The sequence below is a fragment of the Pinus tabuliformis genome, chromosome 7 (assembly GCF_031772625.1).
Source record: "Pinus tabuliformis cultivar Carrire ecotype Pingquan chromosome 7, CPIR1, whole genome shotgun sequence".
Taxonomy (NCBI): domain Eukaryota; kingdom Viridiplantae; phylum Streptophyta; class Pinopsida; order Pinales; family Pinaceae; genus Pinus; species Pinus tabuliformis.
Window position 1 is genome coordinate 1,679,484,835 of NC_142293.1, and position 25,791 is coordinate 1,679,510,625.

Here is a 25,791-nt window from a genome sequence, read left to right on the forward strand (position 1 = left end):
ACCTATTGCAATATGATGAAAAGCTCTCTCTCACAAAAAGGGACTTTTTCTCTTGGCTTTGTTCTTAAATCTTGGATTGTAGTTCTTAGAGATTATATCTTATTTTTTTCACTTTTATAGAAGTGCCTCCTACATTTATCTTATCTTACCTTGACATCCTCTCTTTGTATTTGTCATAGCTTTGTTTTCAGCACTTTTATGTATTTTTGTACTCCTTTCAAATAGATGCTTCAATCTTTCTCTGATTTAGATGGAGGAGTAACAGGAGATGCTTTCACACCCAGTACGTATTTACATCAAATGTACTATGGAGTCCTAGTGATCTACTTATTGTGGAAATTCATTGAACACGATGTTTTAAATCTCAGACTTTGACTCGGCCTCAAAATTGGTTGAGGGTCTGCTTAATCTTGACTCAAACTTGGCTTATAATCAGACCAATTTCAATTTATGACTTAATCTACTAAAAAAATTAAAAAATTAAATAGATTTATATAAGGGTGAATTTATTACAATGGCAACAAGTGCATTACATATTTGAATTTTGAAACAATATACAATAATCAATGAGACTCTAAATAGCCTCTACAATACAAAAAACAACACGTTACAAGCCATTGGCTTACTACATATCACTAATTTGATCAATCATAAAACTCATCCCCATTTTTTGAAATGGGATCCTCGGCATCAAAATCATCAAACAAGACTTGTGTCTCCACAGTCAAAGTAGTGCCATTTCCCAACATGCTCTTTCTAACTCCCACCTCAATGGTAACACCAAAATTACAGGATTCTATGAAAGGAATGACTTGGCAAGCCAAAAGTATATTTGTCAGACTTGGGAAATGCTTGGGAAAAAAATTATACAAATAAAAAGCTCAAAGAAAACTTAAAAATTTAACAAAAACAAATTCATTACACGACAAATTCTCTTCACTGACATCAAAATAAACACAAGGCATGTAAAATTTAATAACAAATTCATTACACGACAAATTCTCTTCACTGACATCAAAATAAACATAAGGCATGTAAAATTTAATAGGGAATTGTTGAATTGAATTGAAGAATTTTAATGACGTCCACGAGACCAAAACGGTCTACTGGACCCAGATAATCCAACCCACAAAACATCATACAATCAAGTTTTTCTCCATAACAGCCTTCTTGGCGTGAATCGTGATAAAAAAAAACAGCTAACAAAAAAACTGCAAAAAAATCTAAAATTTTCAAAAACTACCCCCAATCTCAATGAAAATTTTGTATGTCTGTATGTGGCAGGTAGGACAACTCAAATCACAAGTTTGACATGTCCATGACAACAAAACTTCAAAAAAATCACAGAAAAATCACTTAGTTGCACCAAAACAAATACAGGAATGGATATTTTTTTCTTTTTACTAGAGGAATCGACAACTGGACTGGGCTCGTACTCGCGTGACATGTGATCAATTCCAACTGCCACTACTATAACCCTTAGGTGAACCCCACACACCCCCACACACAATTCACAGGCTAATCAGGGGGTTCCAACCACTACTATTACAACCCCTAGGTGAACCACACGCACGCCCACACATGGCTCACAGGCTAATCAGGGGGATTTGAACCTTGGATAACATACTTTGCATAATACGAAAGAACAACTTTTCAAAAAATGTCAGATAGGATACGGAAAAATAAATAAATAAAATCAGATTACCAGCAATTCTACACATCAAGAATAACAATCATAACAAATTCTCTTGAGCACAAGTAAGGATGTGCTTAAGGTTTTATTTGTAGGTTATTTAGGTTAGAGTTCAGATTGTTGCTTTCAGAGCGGAGTGGCATTTCTTTTGTGTTATTTTAAGCTTCATGCCCGAACACGAGTGTGCACAGCCAAAGCATTTCAGAAAATTGTTAAACATTTCAGGAGAGGGACAAAAAGACATTTTTGGCATTTCTGAAATCCAAAACGCCATTGCAGAAAATGGATGCATGAGATAAACGTTTCACTGGCGTTTCAAAGGCGTTTCCCATCAGAATCTGTTTCTGAAATGCCAAATGGCGTTTCAGGGGTGCTCCTGGGGCGTTTCTGGTAACGACTTGTCCTCTCACACAGATTGAAAATCCTCAAAAGCAGTTCAAATCCGGCTGCAATATGCACCTAGATAGCTGTGTTTGAAGAATTAGGCGGTTTTCATCAATGTAGGTTTTATACTCTGCTAGCTGATTCTCCTTGTTGAACTTGCTGAATCTGGAGGAAAGAAAAAGAGTAATTGTACAGTTTGGTTAAATTCCTCTAGTCTATATGTCATACTCAAGGCTGACCAAATGTTTACTTCCCCAAGTAAAATTGGTTCGGTTTTAGCTGAGCCAGTAAACTCGCCGAGTAATAAGAAGATTCAGTAACTTTGATTATAGCAACACACGACTTGCACTTCTTTCTTTTTTCAAGATGTCAGTCATTCAACTTTACAGTTAATAAAAGTGCCACAAACTGAAAAATGAAACAATAAAATCCACACAAGCCATGTTCAGGTTACAAACAAACAATTGAATACAACAGTTTCATCTTTCACAGAAAACCATGCTCTTGATGTTATTTCTGATGATCTATATTCCTACTGATCTCTTAATAAATGCTTAGACTCAGACGAAGCTACTTCATACTCAATATTATATTTTATTTCATTCCAAATCTCAAATAGTATTATAGTATGTCTTTAGTCTGGAAATTGTTCACCGTTCTTAGTAAGTGAACAAAATATCAGAATCATAAATTTGCAGAGGTAGGTGAGTTTATGTACTCTATAACCACAAAATTCTCCATCTGGGGCAGAACCTTCTCGTTCTGTATCTTGGCATCCTCCTCATTTGCGTTAAGCTCCTCCAGCTCTTTACCACCGGGGAAAAGTGAGAGGGAACCCCATGTAAAACCCTTAGCCCTAGCAGGAGAAAAATTCTCACCAAAACTAACCTGCCCAACTGATGGAAAAAAGCCCTTATACCCACTGAGGATCTCAGCCAGCTCAAACCTCTGTGGATCTGCAAGACCCTCCTTTGGCTTAAGGACTGCAATCCTAATGGCCCCATAAGATGGTAGCATAGGCTCACCAAGGTCAGCCTCCCAGTCCAGAGCAAGTAAGTCATCTGTAAGGGGTAGAACAAACTCTTTCACTACATTGACATGTTGAGGATGAGCAGAATAATCCGCTAAACTCTGTATGTCCTTGTATCTGCTGTGCAGAGCATGAGTATATTTGTAAGTCCCAGAACTGAATCTCAATGCAGGACCTGCTGTTAAGTCTAACACTTGGTCCAGTGACTTCAATCCTTGCAGGGCTGAGATCATGGCATTGGCCTTTTCAGGAGGAGTACCATCTTTGACTTTGAAGAAAACAACATGTTCCACAACCTTGGAAGGCAGAGAGGCCATATTTGCAGAGAAGTTTGCAGAAAATGAAGTGGATTTTGGGATTGGCTTGTGAAACGCCCAATTCCCTCTTTGATTGCCTGAAGTTTTCGGATATGGGGACAAAAGCCCTCCTCTTACAAATGGTCCTGCAGCTTGTCCAAAATTACCTGCAAAACCCAAATGATGACAATGTCAAAGGTTGAAGATATGCAATACCCACATAATTATAGGAAGTTCTGAACAGTGAAATATTCGCGGAGGTTGAAGGTACCAAATTACCCACCAAATCATATGAAGATAGGAAGATCTGAAGATGTGTGTATCAATGGTTGTTAAGGATCAACTTAGATTTGAAGTTACATAGAATGAAAGCATACCTGCTGCATTAATCTGAGAGCAGAGAGCGTTCATGCCTAGCCTAATCATTGCCATTTGATGCACAATAATGACAATAATATTTTTACTACGCTAGAACGAGTTAGATTAGATTTTTTTGAAGGACGTTCTGGTTGTCAAATATAGAAAAGGTCTTATGGGGAGAAGAGTGAGGGTAGTTCTGAAGAAACAAGGGCATGGAAAGTAATGTCCTAATTTATTGAATCCAAAAAGAGGATTAAAAAAATCAAGTGTGATTCCAAGCACTATTCGCACAAACTCATAGAGATACTCAAAACTTTGTTGCATGGTAAAATTTAAAACTAATGATAAGAATTACAAGGGAATGAATCTATTGGTGGTGGTGGTATAAATGTGATTCCAGGCAGTGTTCACATAAACCAATAGAGATACTCAGAACTTTGTTGCGTGGCAGAATTGAAAACTAATGTTGAAAGGGAATGAATGTAATGGTGGTGGTGGTATAAGGATTAAAAAAATCAAGCCAAGCACTATTCGCACTAACTCATAGAGATACTCAAAACTTTGTTGCATGGCAAAATTTAAAACTAATGATAAGAATTACAAGGGAATGAATCTATTGGTGGTGGTATAAATGTGATTCCAGGCAGTGTTCACATAAACCAATAGAAATACTCAAAACTTTGTTGCGTGGCAAAATTGAAAACTAATGTTAAAAGGGAATGAATGTAATGGTGGTGGTGGTATAAATTTATTTGAATGGTTTAAATTAGGTTTTAAATGTATATATAAAAGTTTGTTGGTTAGATTTACCAATAATTTATTAATTTAATAATATTCCACACATTTAAAAATATATTTATAAAAAGTAAATTAAATTTTAAAAATATTTATTTATTTTATTTTATTAAAAGGGAATGAATTTATTGGTGGTTATGATGTCAATTTATCAAGTCATTGCTTTCACTCAGTGACATAGTGCTCGCGCTGCAGCATTAGTTTTGTCGTACAATAAAATGTTTGAATTTTTTTAAAGTTTTACAAGTTTTACTTTAGGGTTAAAGGGCTCTGTACTAAAAAAATGTTATGACGTATGACCGTCGCTTCCACTAGGGCTACAAAGTCTGAGGCCATACATAAGCCCCATCTAGTTCTGTCTTTTGCCCCCCATTTCATATTTATCGTTACCTCTGCGTCACTCCCAAGGTAGTTTTCCAGCACAGCCACATCTTTTTCTGTGTCGATCGCCTCTGTTGTTCTTCCTTGAGCTTTCCTTGTCGTTGTCATCCATTTGAATTGCATGCTCATCACCATCATCGTAATGTGGAAGGTTCCAATTCTTCTAGTGGTGACGTACGGATATAATCAGACGTAATCTTTTGTTATCTCTCTATCGCCTGCCAATTCTTCCAATGGTGACGTACAATCAGTCGCGTCTAGAGAGGATTTCGATTTAGAATCTCTTGGTGGTGGAAGGGATTCCAAATTAGAATCACGATATTGCACTTTTACTCTCAACACCGATATTTTACTCTCTAAATTAGAATGAGACCCTAAGATATTTTACTCTCCTTAGTGAGTGTTGAGTAACATATCTTGAGAGTAACAATAATATTGTGACCAACATCTAAACAAATAAATCAAATAGACCCTCTTGTGTTGATGGAATATAATGATTGCTCATTTTGTAGTGTCTCTTTTTTATAAATTTATACTTCAATCAATGCCAAAAGTTATAAAGTACTCAAGCCCTTCGCAAAAAGCACTCAAACAAGTCTCCTTTACAAGCACATGGCAACAAGAAGTCCAGAAGAAAAGGCATTGATGATTCTACCTTATATAGTCCCACATCCACACCTCTCACCTGGTCATATGATCTTTATGTGAAAGAATTGTTAAATGCAAAACAAAGGTTTGAGGTTTTATAAGCTAAAGGGCGGGAAAGAGATCATAAAATTCATATAATAACAGCTGAGAACAAGGTTTTAGCAGAAAGAAATAAAGTTTTAAAAGAACAAGTGGCATTGCTACAGGAAGCTCTCCTGATAAGGAAGACAGAATGGCAAGACATGAAGGCGGATGTGCAAAACATAAAGAAATTTGTAGTGGAAAGTACAGAGGTGGTGAATGTGAAATCATCCCAAGATAAAGGGAAAATGATTGCCCAAATAAACAACCATGCAGAGAACGCAAGAGAAGAAACGAAAGGAGATTCCACCAAAGTTTCCAAAACTTGGGCTCAAGTTATTATCAATTATGCTAATAAGGAAGGAGGAACAAATATTTAGGGTGACAACATGCAAGTTAGTGAAGGCAAGGAAAGACAAAACAAGGCAACAAACATAATTATTAAAGGGGTGAATGGTTATGGGAAAAATGAATGTACTCTTGACCTTGCAAAAGACTCCTTGAAAGACAAGTTGCTATGGCAAGGACAAATATGTCGAGCATGGAGGGTGGGTAAGTTTAACGGGGAGAGAGCCAAGCCCATAAGATTCATTATGCCTAGCTTGTGTGATAAATATATCATTCTAAGCAAGAAACATCTCTTGAGGGGTTCTCGTTTTTTCCTAGAAGAAGATTTAACTGTAAAACAATAGGAGGAAATAAGGGATGAAATTTTAAAGGATAGGGCAGCAAGAGATGAAGGCAAGAGAGCATGGATTTACAAAGGCAAAGTTGTGATAGCGCGATTTGGACCTCCTTCCAAAACAAAGCAGCAAGATGGTAATAAAGAAGAGGCAACAAACTCTTCAATAGGAAATCAGAAAGCAAGGTCAGTATGGGAAAGCAGGGACAAAGACTCAAATGTGAGTCTTGCATGTCAAAATAAATAGCAATCAAGTGATACCTAGGTTTCCTTAAGATTAGTTTGTTGGAACTGCAGAGGTTACCCATGGAGACGATGACCCGGGTTAGGGCCTATTGCGGAAGATAGAGACATAATTTGCCTCATAGAAACACATGAGCATGAAGGGTGTAAGACGCCTCTATTTAAAGGATATTGGAAGATGGTAGTGTGGAACAAGGCAACAGGGAATGGAAAAAGGCTTAGGGGTATCATGGTTTTAGTAAGGAAGAAAGAAGGTTGTCAGTTAGAAAAAGAAGACTCAAACAAGCAATTCATTTGGTTTAAAATATCAGAAAATGGAAATCGCATCAGAATTGCAGCATGCAATTTTGCGCCACAGGTTTCAAAAATCTACAAAGGTAGAGGGCTTGACCACAAAGATCCATTTGCAGCCTTAAAAGAGGATATTGAAACATATTCGTAGCTAGGTGAAGTCCTTATAGTGGGTGATTTTAATGCTAGGACTGCAAGTGAGCAAGCTAGCATTCTTTGTTGTAAAGATGATTGTCACCCTATTTGGCTTACAGAGGAAAGTAATCATCAGCGGGAAATAATTTCAGAGGACAAGGGTTGCAATCTCTTCGGTGAACAATTTTTTACTCTATGTGGGGCCTTTGATTTAGTCATTTGTAATGGCTTGACTAAATGGGCAAAGTTCGGTATTTTCACTTGCAATACTTACAATGGAGCAAGTGTGGTAGATTATGCTATTTGCTCGCATGGTTTGTGTGAGAAAATGGAGGAAGTTTTGACTCACGATCCACTGTGGGACTTCAAATCAGATCACAAGCCAATTTATTTATGTTTCTCTTGGATTGGAAAGAAACAATTAGAGTCAAAAATTCATCATGTCCAACAAAATCTCCCACAGGGTAAAATTATTTTGACCCCAGAAAATTGTAATACCTTCAAAATGACGCTCGAGAGGCTCTTCGAGAAGGGGAAAATTGCAATTCACAGCCTTCATAGTCATGAATTAACGCATTTAATTCAATGTGCCCTTGCAAAGTGCAAAAGAGCAAAAATTAAGAAGTCTGAAACAAATTGCTTTCCGGTTAATGCTTGGTTTGACGAGGAATACAAAAAGGCAAGGAGAATGTGGAAAGAGTCAAACAAGGACAACATAAAACTCAAAAGTTACAAGCAGTTACTAAGCAAGAAAAAGGTCGATTTCATGGTTTCAAGGAGGGAAGAACTAATCTTCCTTGGAAAAAGTAATCCCAAAGTATTTTGGAAGGAGTACCAACCGAAAAAGATACAAATTGGAAATAATATTATAGCTTCTAAATGGTTTGACTATGCAAGACAACTCTATGAACAGGTTCCCAAGGTTGACCCTCCCCCCTTGGTCAACACTGATATTGAACTCTTCACGGTACAAGAGGTAGAGATGAGTATCAAGAAGTTGAGTGTTGGAAAATCAAAAGACTTAGCTGAACTCCAAGCAGAGTATCTAAAATGGGGCTCAAGGATTCTTGCACCTCACATTACAAAAATCTTCAACAACATCATACAACAAAGGCTCCCCACAGATTGGACAACTAGTTTGGAAATACCTGTTTCCAAGAGCAGTGACGTCGATAATGTTAAACACACATGGACAGCAAAGACTAGGAAAGATAAATCAGTGAGTTCATTTTTTTATTAACATCAGATATACATTTATAGTACAACATATGACTCTTGGGTTTCAGATCCCAAGGTCTCTTGGACTGCTTTTGTCCATTCGACTTCCACACTAACCCATTTAGGATTAGGTGTCCAACATTCCCCCCCTTAATCCGAAGGGTTATGTATGAGTCCAAGAAGAGAGCTGTAATACAAAATGTGCAAAAATGCATGGCAGCACTAGGCTGAATGTGCTCTATGAAATGTTGGTAAAAAAGGGCGGTGGTTTAAGGATGACCACCAACACTGGAACGCTTAGTGCAGTTCCCGGAACTCTTCCAAAACTGGCAAGAAGCTGGAGTCTTCTGCTAGAGGAAGTGTTCTTAATCTGTGATGGTTTAAGGATGACCAACAACTCTGGAATGCTTAATGCAATTCCTGGAACTCTTCCAAAACTGGCAAGAAGCTGGAGTCTTCTACTAGAGGAAGTGTTCTTAATCTGTGATGGTTTAAGGATGACCAACAACTCTGTGATTCCTGGAACTCTTCCAAAACTGGCAAGAAGCTGGAGTCTTCTGCTAGAGGAAGTGTCCCAAATTGCCAACTGAAGGCATGTTCAGGCATCTTTGTCTCTGGCTACAACTCTGAAACTGGTGTGGCAGGTTGTGGCTCAGGCTCGCTTGATGTGACTTTGAAGCTTGTAGATGACCATCATTTCCCCCCTGTCAGGTACAAGGTGAGAAGATGGAGAAAACTCAACTGCAAGACTGTTCAATATTCTGGAACAAGTTCTAATATGTGTTTGGAATATCTTCTTGGCTGTTGATGCCCATTGCCAAGAAGCGATCCATCCAAGATGAATCTTTGTTCTTGCAGGACGTTTGTTTTTGAAGCATCTGTGTGAAGAATGACTGGTTTTATGACAGTGCTTACATGGATGAAGATCAAAACAGTGATCTTTCAGATGGCCAACTCGGTCACAGTGTTGGCATTTCACAATCTGTTGTTGTTGTTGCTGTTGCTGTGGAAGAGGGGCAAAGTCTGGAACAACTGAAGCTGAACTGTGATGAGGAGCAAGTGAACTATCATGAATGAATCCAGCACTCTGAAACCGAATGGGCTTGGCATAGTCTGGAATATGAAAGGACAAGTCCTTGTCATATCCAAGACCAATTCTGTGCTTGTTGTGGACAAGCTGTTCCCAAGGTCTGATGATGGGCTTGGGAAGTGAAGATTGAGTTTCTGCATCTGCATGTACAACTGCTGCTTTATCGGGTACTGGATCTAAATGAACTTGAACAATATTGACTTGCTGTTTATGGGAGTCTGCTTCATTGTTCTGAACAGAAACAGGTTCAGAATGACTCCTTTTTAATTCTTCTTGCTGTAGTTGTGTTTCAAGCTGCAAAAAATCAATTTTCTCTTGTGCATATTGTAGACATGTTTGAATTTCTGAGAGAGAGCCTTTGCTGACTTGGAATGTTTCATGATTAGAGGAATATATCAGAGTTTTTAAGAACTCTAATATTTCAGTAATTCGAGGCATATTCTTCATTGTCAAAATTACAACCCCTTAAAAGACTGATTACAACTATGACCCAATGAGTAAAAGTAACACCCACTCACAGTACAAAGACACAGGAAAATCCTTTGTAAATGTGCAGCAAATGAATCAAGCCAAATTTACTTCTGTATCACAAACTCTTAGCAACATCATTAATATCCAATCACTAGGTCAGTCATAATGACTGGGCATTATTTGATTGGTTCTCATTCACTCAGCACATTAGCAACATTAACAATAGTATCTTCATATTCTTACTAGAAAACCCTACATAAATAAAACTGCCAAATACATCTCTGTCAAATCATGTGAGTGGCATATATATTCCTCTCTTCAATCAGAAGGATCACAACATCAATCTGATTACCAAACCAAACATAACTTCTGCTCAACACCAGCACATAATTCTGATCTCATCCTGTAGAACAAACTGTCTAGACCCTAGCAGCAGCACAACAACTTGGATATATATATATATATATATATATATATATATATATATATATATATATATATATATATATATATATATATATGCTTTCTGACAGACTCAATTAGTAACAACCGAACTCCAAAATCCCACAAAAAATGTCAGCTACTAAATATCTTCAAGTTACACAAGAAAGCCCTGTAGCTTAAAGGGAAAAAACAACCAACAAATTACTTCAAGAAATTTAGCAGTTGATAGTTCAAGGTATCTTCAATAAGTTGCTCAAGTTCTGCACCAATCAATTCTTCAAGTGCTTCACAATGTGCTCTAGGATGATACTCCAAGGTTTGCTCAAAATGGCTTTGAGAGGCTTTCTCAAGGCTGTTGTAAATTCTTCTTCAAGGCTTCATCAAGTGCCTTAAAGGATGTATCTATATTACCTCAAAATAGCTTCAACAAATGCTTCAATGATGCTCACCTACAGGACACAATTCAAGTTTCAAGGTACCTGATCCGAGCCTTAATACTTCATTGTTCTTGCAGGTCTTGTCCAAGATCCGAGCTCCTCTTTGTCTAGACAGTTGTAAATATAGGAGCCTGAATTTGAAAATATGGCTCGGGCTAAGCAAGCAGGTAATCCAAAGTTTTCATTTTTATGATATGCATTGAAGCCACTTCTTCAAAAGTAAAGCATTTGGCATACGATCAAACCATTGGCATATCTTCAGTTTTCAACGCAGACCACCAAGTTTTACTGGGTGTGGGACTAAAATTCAAGACAACGCGTTCGGACTTTCAAATAAAACCCTTTAAAAATGTGCCCACAATCCAACTTCAACAAATTATTTTATATTTTTACGAAGTCACATATCATGTATCGAGCAGCACCGTATATTTACTCAAATACGATAACATAATATATGACAGATACATCTCAGAATATATGTTGATGGAGCACCCTCGTGGTTTTGGGTTTGTGACTTATTTAGATCCTTCAGTTATAGATGCCGTTATAAAAGACACGCATACATTGGATGGAAGAATGATTGAGATTAAACGTTCTATTCCAAGAGAAAGCATGGACTTAATCAAGGGTCCAAAGACAAAGAAACTGTTTGTTGGTGGCTTACCTCCATCGGTTGCAGATGAGGAATTAAAGAATTATTTCAAGAAATATGGAAATGTTGTCGAGTCACAAATTATGCAAGATCACAGCTACAGTGATAAATAGAAAAAACAATGCCAGATGCGTGATGGTTTCTATCAATATTGAAACCCTTCAGAATTGCTCACTACCCACTTGTTCAGTTTGTAACGCATAAATGGCCAGAATCAGTCAGGCTGAATGTGAACGGTTGAGGAAGAAGTGGCTGACTGAACAAGAGCATATTAGAAATGAACCATTGGAGATTACTTACAGTTACTCATAGAAGAGTTATTCAGGTTCGCAAAGGAGACACAATAGCTGAATTTCTCCGTTCTGTTCAGCAGCAACTCGCACCTGAATTTAGAGAGATTCGAACAACTTCTGTAGAGAATTTACTCTATGTGAAGGAGGACCTCATCATTCCACATCAACATAGCTTCTATGAGCTAATTACAAATAAGGTAAGGGGAAAAAGTGGACCGCTTTTTCATTTTGATATTCACGAAGACATTCGGACAACAGCTGATGCTACCATAGAAAAGGATGAGTCACATGCTGGAAAAGTTGTTTGAACGACATTGTGATCGTTCAGCCCTCTCCAACCTTCTCCGAAAGGCTATCGACTCGTCTCGTTCTTGAGGCGTTCTGTCCTCCAGGTAATTGATTCTTATCGCCTCCTTCCTTCTGCGATGATGATACTGAAACGAGTGATAACTAACCAATACACATTATCAAAGGCAACCTCTCCTCTTGAATTTGCATTTACTGCCAAATTTCATCTAACATTCTCCAATTTCTGCACCCAAATATCACCATCATCCACAACTTTACTACGCAGTGGGGTTGTCTCTGATTTTCTTATCAGCAATTGCGGTTTAACACCTGAAGAAATTGCGAAAGCCTTTAGGCATAACAGGAAATACCTTCATGCAAAGTCGACCCGGAATATGAAAGAAGTTTTGGAGTTGTTAAAAGGCTGCGGTTTGAATAAACTGTAAATGGGACATCATTGGACAGGACAACGCTTCTTCAGGAATGTTCATGGGCAGTCCAGAGCGCAGGTACAGAGAGGGCAGGTATGAAACGTTTATGAGCAGTTACAAGGAGCGTTTCGTATGCAGAGAGCAGCGTATTAAATGCAGGTGGAGCAGCTACAGGAGCAGCATAATTATCATGAAACGCTTGGCAGTCAGTAAATCGCAGATGGATCAGCGCTTTAAATGGGGCATTTATGGACAGAGCGCAGTGGTGACAGAGGCGTTATAAGGCAGCGCTTGAAAAGAATATGGCAGAGGGCCAGGACTGCTCACGACAGAGGAATGGCAGCGCTGAAACAGGTGGCTCACAGAAACAGGTGGCTCACAATGGAGCAGGGCAGGAGATCGCCCGCTCTGATACCATGTTAAACACACATGGACAGCAAAGACTAGGAAAGATAAATCAGTGAGTTCATTTTTTTATTAACATCAGATATACATTTATAGTACAACATATGACTCTTGGGTTTCAGATCCCAAGGTCTCTTGGACTGCTTTTGTCCATTCGACTTCCACACTAACCCATTTAGGATTAGGTGTCCAACAGATAATCCCTCCAATTATAGGACCATCAAGATAAACCCTTTGTTTGCAAAGCTATTTGGAAGCATGCTAGAAAACAAAATTAGCAAGTGGGCAAAAGAAAGAGATAAGCGTGCTAAAGAGCAAGCAGGTTTTAGACCTAAACATTCCACAATGGATCATTGTATAAATTTAAGGCACATCATTGAAAAAGTTTGGGAGAAAAGGAAGAAGTCTTTTGCTGCTTTGATGATTTCAAAAAAGCATTTAACTAGGTTCCTAGGGATAAGCTTTGGCACAGAATGAAGGAACTTGGGGTTCCTAAACATTTGAGAGCAGCTGTGCATAGGCTGTATGAAGAGGTGAAAGTCAAAATTAGGACTTCAATAGGGATTTCTGAAAGTTTTAGAAGCGATATCGGGGTCAAGCAAGGTTGCCCGCTGTCTCCTACCCTTTTTGGTTTATATATCGACAAACTTGAGGAGTGGTTAAATTCGCAAGGGGGTGATGGTATCTATTTGGGTAAGTTTGTTATAAGGCTTCTTTTGTATGCAGGTGACCTTATTTTGATTGCTAAATTGGCTCTTGGTTTGCAAGAGCACTTACTATCCCTTGAACATTTTTGTAGAAGTGTGGGGATGCAAGTCAACATCAACAAAACAAAAGTAGTGGTCTTCTCTAAGAAAAGAAAACATAACCAGTATAAGTTCTACTTTGAAGACAACATTCTGGAAGAAGTTGCAGATTACAAATACCTCAGAATTGACTTCAACAAAAATCTAAGCTGGAATGATTGTAGAAAGAAAAGAACTTTGGGGGGTTGGAAAGCATTTTATGCTTTTCAAAATAGGTGTAGAGAGGTAGAATTATGGGACTGGAAAACCACTCAAACTCTTTTTGGGCTTCTAGTGATTCTGGTGATTCTCTATGGTTGTGAATTATGGGCCAGCGGTACATCCAACATACAATGGAGACAAATTGAGAAAATTCAGAAGCGTTTGATTACAAACAAATTTAAGATTAAAAGTGCAGTTCCTTATGATATCTTGTTAAGTGAAACAGGGACTTCTCCTATTGAAGTAATTGCTATGGTATGAGTCATAAGGTATTTAAAAAAAATTGAGCAAATGGAAGAGGGTAGATGGCCTAAGGTTGTCTTTAATGATAGATTGTGCAAGAGCAAAAAAACTTGAATGAAACAAAATAACAAATGGTTTAGTAAATGGGGTATTTGCTTGAACGCATGTCCCATAAACAACAAAGAGATAAAAACTTTTGTTATGGAAAAGTTCCACAAGCGTAAGGAGATAGGAAGAAAGAAAAAATACTATATTGAAGTGTTTAACCCCTCTCATAGTCATCAACCAAAAGCATACATAGAGGCCAATATCTCTTGGAGAGCCAAAATTCTTATTGCTCAGTTAAGGACTTTTTTTCATCAACTCCATTGCGAAACAGGGCGCTGGAAAAGGCCAAAGGAAGTGTGGGAGGAAAGAGTATGCATTTTTTGTTCTTTCGGAAATGTGGAAACATAAAAACATTTCATTTTAGAATGTGAGGCCTTCAAAGACAACACAGAAAGTTATACAGATATGCTCGCAACTAGCTCTTGGGAAAATCTATTTAGCAAGGGGTTTGTCGAGAAGCTGGGAGCATTTATTTTGAAGCTTCATAGAAAAAGGGTCAAATACATAAAGTAGATGAAGAAGCAACCTGTCTCATAGGCTATATTTAGCCTCCTGGACGTTAAAATAATTTATTTCTTTCTTTATAAGGTGAGGAATCACAAATTCAACTTAACTTTAACCGACCTTGGATTTTATTGATATTTTTATCAATTTGATTTTTTTAATTAATTTTAATAAAAATTATTTTAAAATTAATAAAATAGTAAATATTACAAAATAAAACTATAATAAAATATTAAAAATAATAATTTTATTTTATTAAAAATAATAATTCCAATTTAAAATTACAATTTTAATAATTATTTTATAATAAATAAATAAATATTGTTTTAATATTTTAAAAAGATTTTGTTTAATTATTATATGTTTTAGAGCTTTTAGTTGGAATATGGCTAAATATTTTTTTTGGGTCAAATTTTAACTTTTTGTTGTTTAAACTAAGTTTTTTAGTGCAAATATATATGGATTCAACATAGTGACCAAAAAAATATACCCCCAAAATCTCCAAAACATATAACAAATAAACTACAACTTCTCAAAATCAAAACTAATATAAATTAACTATAATTTTATGTTCACAAAGTTATTTGACCACTAATAATATTTGTTTCTCTCATCTATAGATTGGCCATAAGAACACACTACTTTATTATATACTTACATGATCGTGACTAATTGTTTTCATCAAGTTTAAATTACTAATATGTGTGTCTTTAACATACTACTTTATTACATACATCATCATGACTAATTGTTGTCATCAAGTTTAAATTACTATTATATGTGTCTTTAGTGAGTTGGCAACACAAATCCTTAATTATTATTTAGCTTGACTTTATAAAAAATAATTATATAGCTTGACTCTTTAATTATTACATTAAATAGTATGTATCACCAACCACTCACAATTATAAATGTTAAAATGAGCAATAAATAGTCATTAATAATGAGATTCTCTTTACACTACTAGGAAGAGAAGTCATAAAGAAACAACTCCACATGTAGATGGTTAGATTTTTTTTTTTTTTTTTTTTTTTTAACTTTAAAAAAAAACTAAAAATGTAAAACCATGCATGCCTCCAATTTTCTTGAACCATTGACAACTAAATTTAAACAATTTGGAAGTACACCTAAGGGAATTATTAAATAACTTAACAAATATCATATTCACTCAAGCAAGTCAACATGATTCCCTTTAACATCATGCTCGGTCACATAATGGCCCTTGGTGATGATGAGGGAAAAAAGTGTTTATTATTATTTTTTTCATTAAGAAATGTTTTAATTATATTAAGAGATTCTCTTTAATGAAATTTTGTATGTATAATGTTGCATTTAGATTTTGGTATCAAATATATTTTTAAATATTTTTATTAAATTGAATATTTTTTTTTGCTTGTCAAGTTGTCTGTGATCGTTCAGGCTTGACCTGTGGCTTGAGAAACCGCAACCTAGGGGCATGTAATCTGTCAAAGTCACCCGGGGAACACACTTGGCCTAGGCCACACCATCCCCATGTTGATTGGATTTTTTAGCGTGTCTCCTCCCCCTAGCGCAGGCACAACCACCCCGCGAGGTTTGATTCTGGGTCGCTTTGCTAGCTAGGCCCATCCTCAACTGGTTGTGTTAGTGGGACTTCACTATTAATTGAATATTATAGTAACTATTTTAGATTTTTTTGAAATGTTAGTCATTGTTGCACAATAAACAAAAGCCACTTGATGGCAATGTGCAAAAAAAAACAAAAGTAGTGACATGGCCATAACGTGGCTCTTGCTGGTGGTGGAATAAATTTATTTGAGTGAACTAAATTAGGTTTTAAAAGTTAGTAAGTAAGGTTCACGGGTGTGATCGAGTGTCTTGTTAAGGCACTCCTTGATTTGAAGTCACTGGTTCAATTCCCTGTCCTAATTAGGGTGATATATTAAACATGATGAAGATGTAGTCCAGTGAAGCTTACAAAAAATAGCAAAAAATGTACCAATAATTTATGAATTTAATAAAAGTCAAGACATTTAAAACCACATTAATAAAAAAAATTACAGATATTTATTTTTCTAAAATTTATTAAAAAGAATCAATTCATTGGTGGAGGTGATATTAATTTATTAATTGTGGTATAAATTTATTTGAGTGGATTAAATTAGGTTTTAAAGGTATATTTAAAAGTTGGCCAGTGAGGTGTACCAATCATTTATGGATTTAATAAAGGTTAAGATATTTAAAAATATTGGAATTTAGATATTTATTTTTTCAAATTTTATTATAATAGATGAAATATATAATATAATTTTAATTTGCATTAATTTATCTTGATTCTAAAGTTATTAATGAGAGATTAAATTTTTCACAATGCAAAAAAATATTGAATATAAAATTTGAAGAAACATGTGAAGAGATTTTATTTTTCTTTATAATTAATAAGTTTGGAATTAAGTTGAATTTAAGTTGTTCTTAATAATATTATTTATGTTTACATAAAATTTTCATCTTTATATACAAAATATTCTTATTTTAAAGCTCTGAGGGTTAGCTCAGTTGGTCGAGTCCTCATTGTTAAAGCACCTATGTTGTTAAGAGGTCACAAGTTCAATTCTCTTGACACTCTCGAGGTAAGGCTCTGTGTTTGAGACGGTAGGAAGTGATCCTTTTGAGTTGATCAACCTAGTACAAATATTTCGTGGACGTAGTGATCACTGATCTCCAAAGACCGTGAATGACGGAAAAATAAAAATAAAAACAAAAACTTGTTTTTAATTTTTAAATTAAAACTCAAATGTGAGAGGCATTTCCCCTTGCAATTTTGGGTCCTCAAGGAGTTTTATACATTATTATGATTATCATAATAGTTTTTTAAACGTCTATTCGTAGTAGGTAGCTTGTTAGTTTCAAATTTCTCTTTGAATTTAGTCCTCTTTGGAAATTCAAGAGATACGTAATTTTCTCTGATTAATGAAGGGATTATTTTACCCCACCAATATATTTTTTTCAACTGAAGAAATCGCATCTGGAGCAACTCTCAGACATACATAGTCGTACACGGGATTGGACCACGAGACTTGTGGGGACCAAACCTCCCCACCTAACTGCTGGACCACAGCCGGGGACTACCCCACTAATATATATATATATATATATATATATATATATATATATATATATATAGATAGATAGATAGATAGATAGATAGATAGATAGAGAATACAACACATTTTTTTTACATTATAATATTTTCGTTTGATTTTTTAATATTGTATACGTAGCATTAATTTAATATATAGTGTGAGAGGTTAGAAGACAAACCGGATCAGTTGGTGTGGGCTCACGCTAATTCTGGATCCTACTCCCCAAAATTTGGATACAAGTTCCTCATGACTAAGAAAGGTTTGGGAGATCCGGAATGGTGAGCCAAGTCATTATGGAAGCTAAAGTGCCCTACTAAAGCCAAGTTTTTCTTCTGGTGTATTCTAAAAGGAAAAGTCCCTACACGGGACATTCTCCAATCCAGGTTTAAGTCAGGGCCGGGAAGATGCCCTATGTGCAAAAATGACTCTGAAACTATAGCACACCTTTTTATTGGTTGTCCTGTAGTTAAAAAAGTATGGGTAAAGGTTGAGAAGCCTATTCAATTACCGGCAGCCTGGGAAGGGGGAAATATCCCTGAAGCATGGCATAAATGGTGGCGCTTATATTCAAATGGGAAATTGCGAAATCTGCCTCCTATTATCTCTTGGGGTATTTGGATTGCAAGAAACAGAACCATCTTTCTAGAGAAGGAAACCCCTATTGAATCAATCACCATTCAATGTACATCTATTTACTCAAACATACCTGATTCAGAGGAAGAAAGGATGCCTAGACAGGTTAGAGAAGAACAAATCAAGGAAGGAGTGCCATGGGCTTATTTTGATGGAGCATCTCAAAATAACAAAGCTAGAGTAGGATTAATCATCCATATAAACGAAAGACAGCCTCTAAAAGTTTCTGTGGGCTTAGGCAGTGGCTCAAATAATTTTGCAGAATTATCTGCTCTAAAGCTGCTCCTATGTTGGCTTATACACAGGAACATCTTCACAGTTCAGATTTTTGGGGATTCATTAAATGTTATCAAATGGGAAAATGATCAAAGCAGATGTCAAAATTATATCTTGTATCCTTTATTAGAAGAAATTCAGCATTTAAAATTATCTTTTAATGTTTTCTCTATTCATCACATTAACAGGGAGCGCAACGATTCAGCAGACAGGCTTTCTAAAGAAGGTCTACAACAAGCTATGGGTAGTTGGAGAATAGTGGAGGAAAACAATGGAGAAATCCATCTCTCGGACCAGCCTCCTTATGTATAGATGCATGCTTCTGAAGACTTAGCAGACTGGTTTATATAGTTTCTTTTTGTATACAGCTGAGAGTTTCTTTTTTGAAAATCTAGACTTGGACATCCTTTCTCAACTTGGGTTGTTTTCCTCGATAGAGGAGACCCGGGGGAAAGATGCTTGCTACTGTTTTTTATTACCATGGATGCTAAATATATGGAAAACTGTTGATACTTTTTGATGGTGTTGGGAGCTCTTTTCCTCTATAGAGGAGGCTCTTGTTATGCTCAGTATGCTCCACCTCTCTTTTGCTGAAGGAAGGCAGAATAGTCTTCATACAGATCTTTATGATGATCCATCATACAATCAAAGGAATGCTTCGACATATGATATGTAACTTTTTATCATAATTATAAAAAGTTCGTTTTTTTCTTTGGAAAAAAAATATATAGTGTGAGAAAAATATTAGAAAAAATATTTTGTTTTTCTTATTAATTAAATTTAAATATGAAAATTTAAAACATAATGATTATGAATATAAATCATTATTTTAATTTATATAGTGAAGCGAACCTTGATTTATAGCTATTATATGTATTTTGTATTCTAAATATAATCTAGTTAGTAACAATCCTCATATTAACTTTAGTTCATACTGTTTGTGCAAATTTTGAAGGATCCTACACACACCTTGTCGTCATGACCTTTTTGAATATTTTTTGTTTTGATCATATATATGTTAGATTGATAATCATTTCTTTGTCAGATAGAGATTATACACTCATGTACTAGTTTTTATTTAATAAAAATCATGTGTTCTTTCTTTCCCTGAAGAAAAAAAAATTCATATTTGAAATCTATTTCGAAATAAAAACAAATTCATTAATTATGAGCACATAAATAGATAACAAAACACTATACTTAACAAATCACTAATTAATATAAAATAAAATGTAAAAAGAGAAAATAATGGATGAATATATTAGTGTCCACGGGGTCTTGGATAGACGGTGATCGAGTGCTCTATTAAGGCACTCCTTAATGTGAAGTCACAGGTTCAGTTCCACGTCCCAATCAGAGTGATATATTGGACATGATGAAGATATAGTCCTATCAAGCTTACAAAAAAGATGGATGAATATATTAGTATTTCTTTAATTTTTTTTCTTTAAAACTATGGTTTTATTTTTTAAATAATTGTAAAAATATATGTATTAATAACAAAAATATTTTTTAAAGATTGCAAATTTTTTATTTCCATTTTTTTAAAGAATTTAATTTTTATTTTTAAAAGTGATTAGGAAATATATATTATATCAATCAAAATATATTTTAAAGATTTGTAAAATATTTCTTCTTCTTTTTTTAACTGTAAAAATCCTAATATCTAGAACTAGTATAGATCTATCTTAATCTCAAATCTATTAAGCATCAAGAAGGATCAAATTAGAGGTTCAAACATTTTTGAAATTGCAAAACTTAAAGAATGGTTTACACCTAAAGAGATTTGATCCCTTTGGGTACTTATTGAACTTGGAATAAGATTGATCTATCTTGGTTGTTTGTTTGTTTATAATAATAAAATTATTACCATATACACACACACACACCATATTTACACATCTTCTTCATTTTTAACGACCCACCAATAAAGCATTTTAATGGTAAGAAACTGTTTATTTCCAATAAATTTAGATATTATAAGCATAGTTGACATTGAAATATTTTACTCAACATGGGCATTGAATTATTTTATTTATGGCCAAATCATCCACGTTAAGATGTCCACCTTAATTTTACATCATTTTTATATATAAGAAGGGATAAGGTATTTGACAATGAAACATCTCTCATTTGTTTATAATTGCTTACTACATTTTAAGTATGAGGGAGATGCATAATTCCTTCATTACTCAATATGGAGTTGACATGTGTAATCTATTATAATATAGATATTATACCTTAGTATAAAGATGTCTAACTAATTTTATGCTAAACATAATTTTGACATGTATTATTTCAAAAAAAATATTAATAGCAAAAGAGTGTCCACCATAAATAAAATATTTCAATGTCCATACAAAGTAAGATAAATTTATATAAAGGTTTATATCACCTTTATATAAAGAGAGTTAAATAATTGGAAGTAATTTTTTTTTTTTTTTTAGTAGGGAGATGTGTATTTCCTTTAATATTTTAGTATATTTCAATATTTGTTTTAAATAAAATATTTGATGGTGATGATGATGGTGGTGGTTAACGTCCCAGACCAAACATTGGTCTATCGGACTTAAAGAAACAAATTATTTATTTTGATTTAAGATTTTATTCCTATACTCAAAAAGGTTGGAGAGAAGCCTCCCGAGCTCATGATAATTTTGACATTGTAAAAGGCTAGGAAGGTCAGTTTTGTAACAAAGATTGTGAAACTAAGATCTAATGTGGTTGTACGTGAGGCACTGTAAGAGGAAGTGGTTTTCATCCTCAATATTCCTATTCTCACATATATGGCAGATCCTTTCCATCCATGGCATTTTAGGAACTGCCCATAAAAAAACATCTTATTAACCAAAGGCTCTCTATTTCAACCTCAGTTGGATAAGGCAGCGTTGACTTTTAAAGCAATAGCAATGATGGATTCTTCATCTGAATAACACATCCACTGCTGTGATTTCGAGGAAGGTGTGTTACATCGTGAAAACGAATGGATTCGATCGTGCTTGGGAACGTGGCCGAAGGAATTAAATTGGCCCATCGTGCCTGCATCACGTTATCATTGTCAATAGTGCTCCAACTTCTCTGGTCGTTCCTTGTGAAAGTAGGCAACGAAGCCTTGCAAGTTGCAGAATTCGATACAAGATCCCCAATCGTGAAACTTATGTGATTAGACAGTGTCGAGCCTGTGTTTGTGATCCGATCACTACAAGCAGACCATAAACAAAGGCTATTACAATGCAAATCATGTTTGTCAATAGCACTCCACCTTCTGTGGTTGTTCGCTCTGAAAGTAGGGGCGAAGCCTTACAAGTTGCAGAATTAGATACGAGATTCCCAATAGTGAAAATAATTATGGCCATTCACCATGAAAGAAGGGGGGCGTTGTAATTCGATACAAGAGAGAGTCTTTCTCTCAATTTAGTGCATGACAGTAATGGAAGAAGCTCTTCATGACAATTCCCTTAATTAGTTGATCAAGATCATTATGCAAATTAGGAAAAAAAAAAAAATTGTGACTTATTGATGAAAGAAATTTTGTCCATGATTTTCAAATTCTTTAGCTCTTTGTGGACATTTTAATATATTTTTTCCAGAGAGAAAGCATCATTGTATTATATTGAGACAATATAAAAACTTCAGAAAATACAAAAGGGTGGCTCATGGAGCAGCCACGATAGAAGCATCGAGGATAGATACAACATCATAGGTCCATAAAGAGACAGACCTCTGAACATCACAAGCCAGATCATGACATATTGAACTGAGAAACTTTACAGGTCAGCCAAAAGGCATGTCAAATGCATCAGCAAAGGTTTAAACCAAAAACCATTTCAGAAGAAAAACAAAGAAGCATCAAAATTTAATAACAAGGGATAAAGAAATCCCACAGGGATACTCTTCCTCTTTTACTTCCATAGACCATGACCCAGAGTCTAAGAGCAGACCTTCCTTGGATAGGCAATCAGCTTGGAGATTCTGTTCATGACCAATGAGTTGAATGGAACAATCTCTCGTGAGTCCCCATAAGAACATTATCTTGTCCATCCAGCCTGCCATGTGAGGGCTCCTTATGTGGCAAACACCATTTACATGATCGATCACCGGCCTGGAATCACCATAGATTGAAATAGCCTGAACATCAAAGAAAACACAGAAGGCAAGAAAGCCTGCTAGAGCTCTAGCCTCAGCCATCCTTTTAGAGCCTGATCCTCCGTTCCAAGAAATTAGAAATTGAAGCTTCTCATCCATGCAAATGAGAACTCCGCAGCCGCATATATTTTGTTGTTCAGCTCCGGCAAAGAATGCACTAGGGAACCTGTTGAGGAAACATTCTTTTTCTTTCGTGATTGTATTCTTCATTTTGGGCTGCCTTTTTGAAACTGAATAATAGATGGCAATGATGTGTTGCAGAATAGAATTAAGGGGTTCCTTTGAGCCTTTGAAGATTTTACAAATTTGCAGAGAGGATTTGCACTAGAAGAACATTTTAATATGTTGTATTCGATATGGTATTCTTTGGCATGTTGATTCCAAGCTTTTCAACTTCGAATCATATACAGATTCACTCTCTGCTTATGTGGATGACCTCCTTGCCATTTTAGATGAGCTTAAAGCTGACAAGTGTGTTTACGTAGGTAATTCAGTTTCTGCTATGGTGGGTTGCCTTGCCTCCATCAAAAGACCAAAATTGTTTGAAAGATTAATATTACTATGTGGCTCACCAAGGTAACAGATCATAAGTACAATAATTTAAGCTTTAATCCCCATAGATATTCCTCTTTTCTCTCTGTATTCAGCTTATGCACACGCGTTGCTATTGTTGTTTCTTCAGGTATTTAAAAGATTGCTCTTATGAAGGAGGATTTCAACGTGGAGACATCGATGGAATTTTCAGTGCAATGAAATCGAACTATTCAGCATGGGTTTCAGGCTTTGTTCCTCTATTAGTTGGCGTGGATGAGCCCTCTCTGGTAAAGGAATTCAGTAGAAAAATGATGAATATGAAGTGTGAATTCGCACTCGTGGTTGCCAAAACCATCTTCCAGAGTGATGTGAGAAACATATTATGCAATGTGAAGACCCCATGTAGTATCATCCAGACTAAAAAGGACATAGTGGTTCCATTGAGCGTGCCATATTACATGCAATGCAACCTTGGAGGAGAGAAGAATTCAGTGCACATACTTGACACAGATGGCCATCTTCGGCAGCTAACTTCACTCGGTATGTTTGCAAAGTTGTTTACTAATCTCCTTGCAGGTTACTGAATATATAGATCAGATTAATGAGGACAGTGGTTAGTTTTGAATGGATTTTCTATTCTGTGAATTATCTGTTGTATTTCTATTTTAATAAGGTACAAGCAACCCATCATCAGGTTCAGGGAGAGACATCTTTGTATTATAAATCTTTTTGCAGTTATAACTTTCTATATGGATGTTAAAAACAGATTTTATGTATGTTTGGTGAGTTATTTTTCATGGCATTCCTTCAGCTCTAGCCTTTTCCCTATGTTTGTTATCAAATCATCTATCTCATCTTCTAATATATGTTGTGCTCTCCGTTAATGGCGGTGTTAATCTAACGCTCTCGTGTGTTTCGTGACATGTGCTTAACACTAACGATGTGTCTGTTTACTAACACCTGCGGGTTTTGGTGTAATGGCAATTGTGACTCCAACAAGTGGTATCAGAGCCAGAGGTCTCGAGTTCGAAATACACCTGGCTCGTGTTGAGGGGGGAGATTGTTGTGCTCCGTGTTAATGGCGGTGTTAATCCAACGCTCCCGTGTGTTTTGTGGCATGTGCTTAACACTAACGATGTGTCTGTTTACTAACACCTGAAGGTTTTGGTGTAACGACAATCGTGACTCCAACAATATACATAAATGATTGTGTGGGAAAGTTAACTTCAAAAAATAGAGAAACAATCTCACGTGTTGTGGTTATAAGTGATATTCTTCGTTATTCTGTATGGTTATTATTTATACAAATTTATTATTGCTTAGCCTGTTAGTTTGGGCATAAAAGATATTTTCTTTCTTGTCTTATCTCTCATTTGATTTTCATCTTCCAGCTCACATCGTAGGTTTTAGTCAAAAGCTTTGTCTCTCATTTTTTTTTATTTGTTTAGCCGAGTTTCCTTTCAGAGTTCACATCACAATGTTCGTAGATACCAATTTAAAATATGAGCTCTATGGCCTTATCCTCAATCCTTTAGATCTCCCCATTCTTTTTTCCTGGTAATAGACGCATTTGTATATGCTTCACTTTATTTATATATTATTCCAATGTAATTATACATTCTATGAAGTCCGTATGGGGTGGCTCAAGTGGCAATGGCTGTGGAATTGAAGTCTCACCGAACCGGAGATCTTGAGTTCGATTCTTGTGCTACCCTCCCTGGAAATGGGGTGAAAAATGAACATGTAAAAACTCGAAAATGAGAAGTCCCACCTAAGCTTACAAAAAAATTATACATTCTATGAAGTAATAGGTATGAGGATTAACTCACATGAAATTTGATTTCCCCCTAAAATTTGGTTATCGCATTTCATTCATGTATGATGGGGATTAATGTACATAAAACTATCACATACTTTAGGTTTGAAGCTCTGTTTGGGCCACTACTAAACGAATGTTGTTATTATATCTTCTTGAGAGGTATGTGTCTTTTTATTTCACAGTGAACTCATGTCTATCACATGGATATGTTTATGCAAAGCGATCTAGATTATTATGTGTTCTTGAGCACATTAGAGGCCACTATGACCGTATGAAACCTTTTTAAGGTTCTTATAATTGAAGTTGATTTTCCAACTTAGTTTCCATAAAATAATCAAATCCATTAGATGACCATTTGGAATTATCATGTCTCTTTTTTTGGTTGTTAGATTGGCAAGATACGAGTTGATGTTGGTTAGTTAGTTTCCTCATAAAATGGTTGGGTGTGAGTTAGTTTCCTCATAAAATGGTTGGGTGCTCCTTGTTTTTCACATGTGAAATGGTGTCTATGTTTAATGATTTTTTTAAGTCTCTATGTCATTAAATAATTGATCCATCAAAATTTTCAAAGAGATGGGATATTCCATAATTCAAAACCTTCAAAGAGTATGGAATAAATTGAATTGTTTACAATTCTAACTCGATTTTCTT

At 35.5% G+C, this 25,791-nt stretch overlaps 1 protein-coding gene and 1 pseudogene across 2 annotated transcripts in view; one reads left to right on the forward strand and one right to left on the reverse strand.

Annotated features, from left to right (window-relative positions):
- Nucleotides 1–2,651: 2,651 nt before the first annotated feature.
- Nucleotides 2,652–25,791, reverse strand: part of LOC149254909 (stress-response A/B barrel domain-containing protein UP3-like) — a 141,271-nt gene continuing 118,131 nt past the window's right edge. Inside the window, exons 1-2 of one of the 2 annotated variants that reach the window (XM_089460271.1) lie at nucleotides 3,781–4,076; nucleotides 2,652–3,570 (exon numbers count right to left, since the gene is read on the reverse strand). In XM_089460271.1, the coding sequence (XP_089316397.1) occupies nucleotides 2,762–3,570; nucleotides 3,781–3,835 (864 nt within the window). In that variant the 5' untranslated portion in view covers nucleotides 3,836–4,076 and the 3' untranslated portion in view covers nucleotides 2,652–2,761. Of the gene's footprint in view, nucleotides 3,571–3,780; nucleotides 4,077–25,791 lie in introns of those variants that run through there. The other variant, XM_089460272.1, reaches the window with a different exon arrangement.
- LOC149254910 (putative strigolactone esterase DAD2 pseudogene) lies at nucleotides 23,138–23,905 on the forward strand (annotated as a pseudogene).